An 8,882-nucleotide genomic window follows, 5' to 3' on the forward strand; every position below is an offset into this window, starting at 1 on the left:
CAAGTGAATAAATTACGAAGACTGTATATAGAAAAATAAATAATAAGATAATTGGTGAGCTACTTTTTAACAAAAGTAACATTGCAACAAATGAAGTACACTTTCTGAAAGAAAGGAGAAAAATACAAAGAAAAATAACTGATATCCGAAAAAAAAACAAGAGAGCAGATCAGCAGACCGCAAATAATAATAATGATGATAATAATAATAATAATAATAATTAAATAAATACATAAGTAAATAAATAATAACCGTAAACAAGAGCTAACGCATCAGGCCAGTGCCGATCCAAAGGCTAAACCTGTCATCCTTCAACCAGAACCAACAATCCTTCTTAGTGTCATTACTTACGCAGTAATAATTACTGTATAGGTTATGCCGAGTCTGGTCTGGCTTGACTTGGGTAAGTCAGCATGGAGTAGATTTACAAAAGATTTGCAGAAATCTCCTTTTTTGGGCTATTTTTTTTTATTTATTATTTTTTTTATTTATTATTTTCTTGCCTTGTCGACTTAGGTTTTAGTTTTAGCGTATCGGGATACATGCAGACTTATGGGGTCTGTTTATCCTGTGACTGGTCACCGTTTCCCTATCGCTAAGTGTAATAGAATAGTCTTATTCTTGGGCATGGATCGGCAGCAAACGGGTGTATATCGTACTTATCTTTGTCAATTTGTATTCTTTATGTATCATTCCTGTCAATGTTTAATTCTACTAAACAAATAAATTATATAATTTATTTTCACATAATTAAAATAGAGTATTGCAAGCTGTAATTTTTTTTATCCTTTTTTTAAATAAAAAAAATTTTTTTTTTAAGAAACTTTGTTTCTTGTCAGTTAAACATTATAAGTACATGTATCTCCTGACCTTGGGAGTGTGGAGACAACAGGTGATAGTGGACAGAGGCGCCACCTGCACTCTCGCCGAAAAGCGTCACACGATCCGGGTCGCCTGCGAAGTGATGAATGTTCCTCTGCACCCAGCGGAGAGCGAGGGTCTGATCCTTTAGTCCGAAGTTCCCCGGCATCACAGAATCCTCCGTCGACAGAAAACCTGAGGAGTGCATGACTGGGAGTCGATCTACTATTGGTTATACGAAATGTTACTTCACAGAATGTTTCACCAGGAAATTATACGCTACAGAGACCTTTGATGGTGATTATACTTATGTCTCTCTCTCTCTCTCTCTCTCTCTCTCTCTCTCTCTCTCTCTCTCTCTCTCTCTCTCTCTCTCTCTCTCTCTCTCTCTCTATCTATCTATCTATCTATCTATATATATATATATATATATATATATATATATATATATATATATATATATATATATATATATATATATATATATATATATATATATATATATATATATATATATATATATATGTGTGTGTGTTTATTTATTCATTTATTGTTATGTGGGCGTAAGTATCGAAGAGAAGAAGGAAGATGACGAGATGAGAAGGAAGGAGATGAGAGGAAAGAGAGGAGGGAGAGTGAAGGAAGTTTGGCGGGTAGAAGTGGAGATGCGCGATGTACAATAACCGCCAGGCCACTCAAGTTTACTGTAAGTTTCCCTGCGCATAGTCTTTCTTCTTCCCCAATTAATTTTCCTTGTTTCTTGTTGTCCTTTCAGTTCGACCCTCAAACATTGTTTAGGTGGGGAGTTCCCCCTGCTTACGAAGTAGTCAGTATGCATCAAGACCCCATAGTTCAATCACAATTATTTTCTGAAAATACTCGTTTTATTTATGCCAGTTAGCAGCCTGCTATGAGTGTGAGTACGGGGCGAGCTGGGAGAGTGAGCTGCCACCATTCCTTCCCTCCCCCCTTTTTGTTGCATAACTCATGCCCCTGCGAGGTTGAGGGTGGTGTGTATCCACAACTCAGTCACTGCCTTTATCTTGAACGAGTCGGACGTACAGTGGAAGCAGGATTATTCTGAGACTGGAAGGGGAGGATATATAGCATGAAAGGCTTGTTGCTTTAAGGGGTATTTGAGTAATTTACCGCAGTATGCCCCTGCTCATATGTGTAGTGTTTAGGTATCTCCATCAACCTGCCTGTGAGTGCACTTTCTTATATCGCATTGGACATATTGCAACATGACTCTTTAACACTGAGGGTCGAGTATTTGGTGTATCTGTGAGCAGTCATTAGACCCTCATCTGCTGGTGTGGGCAGCTTATTTGTGTATTTGTTGTGCTGTTAAATGTTACTGTGGTCCAATGCTCTTTTAGAGGGCCTGGACGCATTGTTGTGTAGTGAAACTTTACTCATTCCTCAAACCCTGTTGAGGCCTGTCATCAGTGTAAACAACACTAATCTGCAAGAGGTTATAAAACGTTGTTGAACAGTGGGTTGATTTTGTTTCTGTGGGCGATTGTCCAATGAGGTATTATACCTCAACCTCTTAAGTGAGTGTGTCCTTTGTTGTAATTGTCCCTTCCTGGAACGTGGCTGACGATTCTTTCTCAGCGAGTGGAGAGAGATTATGTTGTTGTTATAATACTTCCTCAGTTGTAGGTGGGTGAAACAGGCTGACGACCTCATTCAAGAAACCTGATGGTATGACCATCTGTGTAAAGAGTGCAAGAGTCAAAAGAGGACTTTATAACCCATATTAAACCCTGCATCCAGTCACATAGGTGGTGATTTGGGGAAGCTAGCCCAGTTTGAGGCAGCTGGAAGAGGGGCAGGATCTGTGGTTGTAACAATATATTTATTGTTAAGACCAGGTTCAGCTCCCTTCACAGCTGTCACTACACTTGGTTCAGTTCTGTACATCATTACACACTCCAATATGTCAGAGCAGCTTACATCACATCACAAAGGGGGGTGCACATAAATTATAAAAACAGAAAGCACTAAAACAATAACATAAAATAGGGCGATCATCACTACTATGGCAAACAGGGCTACTACTCAGGCCTGTCTTAAGAATATACTTGGTGCCATTTTCTCCTTTTACTCCCCCCCCGAGACCTGTCTCTGCCTCTCACACAAGACCTGTGACTTCCTCAGCAACACTGCCATGAAGATGTACTCCTACAGGGAGTCATATTTGCATAACTTCTCATCCAGTAGCTATGACTCCTCCAACTTCTCCTGTGACTCCTGTCTTTTCTCTTCCTCCTCTGTCATCTTTTCGTGCCTCTGCTCTCACTACTTTTCCATCTACTCTCATCTCTCCTGCTCCCTATACTACACAACCTACTCGTTCTGTACTTTCTTCTCCACATTACACAAGTATAAGAGCTAACAAGCATCTGCATTCCTGACACAATCAACGTGCCCACCAGGCACTGTAGCCCCCTGGTGTATCACCACGGCACCGCCAGGAAGTACTCTTCTTGGCCAAACAAATCTTCACGCAAAACTACAGGCACATAATTACGCACACGCCATTCACTCAAAATTCAAAATTATCATGGTGTCTCCTACACCAGCCTCGCAGTCCCCATCTGGGAAGGGGACCACAAATGTCCCTAGACTGCTCATCTGGTATCGACCCTAAGTGTCTTGACACCCCCCCCTCAACTTTTTCATCATTAACTTTTGCAACATTCGCGGTCTTAGATCTAATTTTCAACATGTAGAACACCACCTCTCTTCTACTAAACCTCATCTTCTTTTCCTCACTGAATCACAGGTGTCTGAGGCAACTGACAGTAGCCCTTTTTCTGTTCCCTCCTACTTTCTCTATCCTCATTTTCAATCCAAAGCTGGATGTTGTGTTTATGTGCGCAACAAATTAACCTCCTCTCATGTCCACAATCTTTAATCTTCCGAGTTTTCCAATATCTGACTATGACTACAGAGTCACTCTCAAACTAAATTTATCTGTGCTGTATACCTCTCACCTAACTCCTCTGACTACAAGAAATTCTTTGACTACTTAACTTCAAAAGTGGAACACATTATGACTCTCTTCCCTTTCGCGGAGATCTTCACCCTTGGAGATTTTAATGTCCACCAACAGCTTTGGCTTTCCTCTCCCTTCACTGATCATCTTGGTGAATTAGCCTTCATATTTGCTATCCTCCACGACCTAGAGCAATTGGTACAACACCCTACGACCGTCTTGGAGACACGCCCAACGTTCTTAAACTTTCCCTAACATCTAATTCTGCTTATGCTGTTACCCTCTCTTCTCTGTTGGGCTCCTCCGATCACAATCTCATATCTGTATCTTGTCCTATCTCTCCAATCCCTCCTCAGGATCCCCCTAAGCAGAGCTGCCTCTAGCGTTTTGCTTCTGCTAGTTGGAGCACCTGAGGAGGTATTTTCCTGATTTTCCTTTGAATGACTGCTGCTTCGATGTCAGAGACCCATCTCTATGTGTGTGCCAAGTGCACAACAAAGGTAATAGTGTCTGGCATGGAGGCATACATTCTTCACTCTTTTTCTCGACCTAAACCTTCCAAGCCTGTTCTCGTGCTATACATGATAGAGAGGCAGCCCACAAAAGGTACTAGAGCCTTCCATAACTAGAGTCTCATGCACTTTATATTTCTGCTCGGAACCATGCCAAGTCTGTTCTCCAACTAGCCAAAACTCCTTCATCAATAGAAAGTGTCAAAAATCTTTCAAGATCTAACATCCCTCATGACTTCTGGCATATAGCCAAAAATATCTCCAATAATTTTGTTTCTTCTTCTTTCCCTCCTTTATTTCAATCAGACTGCTACTGCTACCATATCTATCTCTAAAACTGAACTCTTCACTCAAACCTTTGCTAAAAAACTCTACCTTGTACGATTCATGGCTTGTTCCTCCCTCTTCTCCACCCTCTGGCTATTTCATGCTACCTATTAAAATTCTTTGCAATGATGTTTTCCGTGCCCTCACTGGCCTAAACCCTAGTAATGCTTATGGACCTGATGGGGGTCCCTCCTATTGTTCTCCAAAACTATACCTCCGTGTTTGCACCTTGCCTAGTCAAACTCTTCCAACTCTATCTGTCAACATCTTCCTTTCCTTCTTACTGGAAGTTTGCCTACATTCAGCTTGCTCCTAAAAAAGGTGACCATTCTAATCCCTCAAACTACCGTCTTATTGCTTTAATTTTCTGCCTATCAAAAGTTTTTTTAATCTGTCCTCAACAGGAAGACTCTTAAACATCTATCACTTCACAACCTTCTATCTGACTGTCGGTATTGGTTCCGTGTCGGTATTGTTGGTATTGGCTTACTGAGTATTGGTTATCCTCTTTTAGAGATTTTGGTGAAACTTTTGATGTTGCCTTAGACATATCAAAAGCTTTTGATAGAGTCTGGCACAAAGCTCTGATTTCCATATTACCCTCCTATGGCTTCCATCATTCTCCCTGTAACTTCATCTCAAGTTTCCTTTCTGACCGTTGTATTGCTGCTGTGGCAGATGGTCACTGCTCTCTTAAATCTATTAACAGTGGTGTTTCTTAGGGTTCTGTCCTGTCACCCACTCTTTTGCTCTCCTTTTGCCACTCCTTGCACTTTTTCACGTCTTTTCATAGACATCCAACCCTTCAGGAAGTAAACAGTTCAAGCAGGGAACCCACAGAACGCCTGACTTGTGATCTCTTTAAAATTTCTTATTGGGGCAGAACAAACTTAGTATTGTTCAGTGCCTCAAAAACTCAGTTCCTCCATCTATCAACTTGACACAACCTTCCAGACAACTGTCTGCTCTTCTTCAATGACACTCAACTTTCCCCATCTTCTACATTGAACATCCTCGGTTTGTCCTTTTCTTATGATTTAAACTGGAAACTTCACATCTCTTTAACTAAAACAGCTTCTATGAAGTTAGGCGTTCTGAGACATCTCCGCCAGTTTTTCTCACCCCCCCCCACCGCTGCTAACTCTGTACAAGGGCCTTATCCGTCCATGTGTGGAGTATGCTTCACATGTCTGTGGGGGTTCCACTCATACTGCTCTTTTGGACAGGTGGAATCAAAAGCTTTTCGTCTCATCAATTCCTCTCCTCTAACTGTTCGGCCTCTTTCTCATCGGCGTAATGTTGCATCTCTAGCTAACTGCTCTTTTGATCTTTCTAACTGCATGCCTCCCCTCCTCCCATGGCCTCGCTGCACAAGTCTTTCTTCTTCCTCTCACCCCTATTCTGTCCACCTCTCTAATGCAAGAGTTAACCAGTATTTTTAATCATTTATCTCTTTCTCTGGTAAACTCTAGAACTTCTTGCCTGCTTCTATATTTCCATCTTCCTATGACTTGAATTCCTTTAAGAGGGAGGTTTCAAGGCATTTATTCTTCAATTTTTGACTACTCCTTTGGAACGTGTTCGGGGACTGGCATCTCTGGGCTTTTTCTTTTTATTTTTTTATTAGATTTTTCTTACCTTTGGCCAGTGTCCCTCCTACATAAAAAAAAAAAAAAAAATTTGAACCACCAACCAACTGCTGGCCCTTTCATTTCTCCGTACTGAAGGACACACTTCGTCCTCCACCGGGCTTTCACTGCCCTTATCTCTACTAGGCCTTCCCGCTCATAGCTCCTTGGAGCCTTCTTGTCATATCCATAAAACGAATAAATTAAAACTCCTACTTCCTCGGCAAAAAGAAGAAAGGTCACCTGCCTGCTCCTAATCAAATAAAACTAATTCTGGGATGTGACCCGACCAAGCCTGCTTCTCACTGCCAGGCACAACAATACCATTACGCTTCATTCCTCCCGGCGATCATTCGATGACACTAGGGTTGCTACAATGAGCTGATGGCTGCTCCTTTCCAGGATGCAGCACACACATTCTTGCACACGGAGCAATACTCCCGCACATGACCATCCAAACACAACCATCCCCGGCTTCAACTCAAGCCTGGCCAACGTGCACCTGGGGCAACCTCACTGGTCCCAGCAACTGCTTCTGCATGCAATTCATTCTCGGCAAACCCGACCCCTTGTCACTTCGAGAAGGATGGCATCCATCATCACATACTATTCTACTTCGGTCCAATACCTAACATTTAACAACGACTTGGCAAAACGAAGCCCCCAGCAACGTTGTGGGTGTCTCTCGAGCGGCAAGTAACACTTTATCACCGGCAGCCTCACTCAACACTGTCTCCCGACGCCGTGCCATGACGCCCACGTCAGCTACAACATTATCACAACTCCCATAGGAAGGAGAAATCAGGCTAACACTATCTTCTACAATTATCATACCAGGGAAAACACCACCGGTCATAATATGGGGGAGAGGGGGCTCCAGACAAGAGGTAATCAGGCTTATCTACCTGACCAAAGCAACTGCTCTCGAGTCAACTCGATTGCAAACTAGCCACACACTAGACCTCCACGTGCTACCAGGACACGTGCCTCCTTAACTGCGAATTGCACAACAAGATGGAGCATCAAATCTCTGTCCTCTCTTCGCCAGCTATTCACAATATTGTTACTCCCTGCAAACACTGCTTGACAATAGGCTTACTTGCTGCCCTCTCTCCCCTTCGCAAGAAGTGGGGAAACGTACTCCCGAGGGGCAGAACGCTCTTCTGGTACGCAAACAGCTGTAGTAACAGCTATCAAAACGGGTGGCTCACTATATGAGCAAACACTTAACGTGTCTGGTCCTGGCAGGGGAGCAGCCTGCTCTCCGCACTCGGCAGTGACCCCTAACACGCCAGACACACCAGACTGGGGCTCGGACTGATTACCAACGCCCACAGCCTCCAATTCAGGTGACAACTCCACTTGAGCGCCACATCCGAGAGGTTCCGCAGGGTGAGACAAACCAACAAATAAACTATCCACGCCAAACTCTCCAGCCTCACCCTCGGTAACACTCCCGCCAACATGTGCCTCCTGCGGTGACTGTGCGGTTGTGCAGTCAGCCCCAGCACTATGATTCCAGGATAAGCTCAACTCTAGCGCCCCCAAACACTTGCCAGTAGCAAGACAGGCCCCTGGGTACTCTGCTCCCACTGCGGCATCTACATCTACTCTGCACTTCTCTCTCGGTGGCCTTGCCTTATCGCAATCGACCTCAAGAGTTGCAGAGTGCGTGGGCGCCCGACACCGGGACGCTTGCCTCACCTTAAAGCAAGTAATAACCGTACTCAAATCTGATTTCTCTGTCACTGCCTCCTCCAAGACCCTGCCCGCAGACAGAGGACTTACCCAGACTCTCCCATCTGCCAGGTCATTCCCTAGAAGGAAATCGACACCTGACACTGGCAGATCTTCCGCTAGAGCCACCTGCGCCTCCATCGTCACTAATGAGCACAAAAGCCTCATCTCCATCGTGGCAAAGTTCTCTATGGCGCTAGTTCCTCAGCACCACACAGGCTTGTCTGAGTAACATTCCTGCACAGCAACTGCTGTGCTGCTGTGTCTCTCAAAACATTAAGGAGGTACTCAACCCCAGCAATCTCAACAGTGCCCCGACACAAGAAAGGGCAACACTATTCCAAACCTGACCTCACGGGGGACGGTGATATATCAATAACAGATGAGGGGCCAGTACTTCCTGCCTTTCTACCCTCACAATCAAACAAGGAACAAACCTCACTCTCAACAGCTCGGTTGTGTTATACAATCGCTACTGGCTTCTGGGAGGGCTTAGAAGCCGTGGCAGTCACTAACTTACGACAGTTGAATTTGACAGTTGAATTTAAAGTGCGCAGTATTTTTACAATAGTGGGACATAGGCTGCGTGCTACACCTGAGCTGGGAGTGCTGTGCGGCAGGCTACCAATCTGTCTCCATCAAGGCCTGGGTGGAGACTTATTACCAATAAGACTTTGTTGTCCTGACTTGTTACCAACGCCACTACTATAACGTCAACTTCTCAACAGACCAGCGCCTGTCATGCCTCCTGACGAACTGCGACTGTCTCCACCAGACGTCCCATTTAACCATCGAGACACTGGTCGGTGAGCT

General features: G+C 44.0%; 1 protein-coding gene across 1 annotated transcript in view; it reads right to left on the reverse strand.

Moving 5' to 3' along the window:
* LOC135099639 (juvenile hormone esterase-like) overlaps window positions 1-1,056 on the reverse strand; it is a gene marked incomplete at its 5' end in the record, with an annotated part of 54,722 nt that extends 53,666 nt beyond the window's left edge. Inside the window, 1 exon segment of the mRNA XM_064002029.1 lies at window positions 871-1,056. Within this exon segment, the coding sequence (XP_063858099.1) occupies window positions 871-1,056 (186 nt within the window).
* Window positions 1,057-8,882: the final 7,826 nt, after the last annotated feature.

This window comes from Scylla paramamosain, unplaced genomic scaffold (genome assembly GCF_035594125.1).
Source record: "Scylla paramamosain isolate STU-SP2022 unplaced genomic scaffold, ASM3559412v1 Contig165, whole genome shotgun sequence".
Classification (NCBI taxonomy): Eukaryota; Metazoa; Arthropoda; class Malacostraca; order Decapoda; family Portunidae; genus Scylla; species Scylla paramamosain.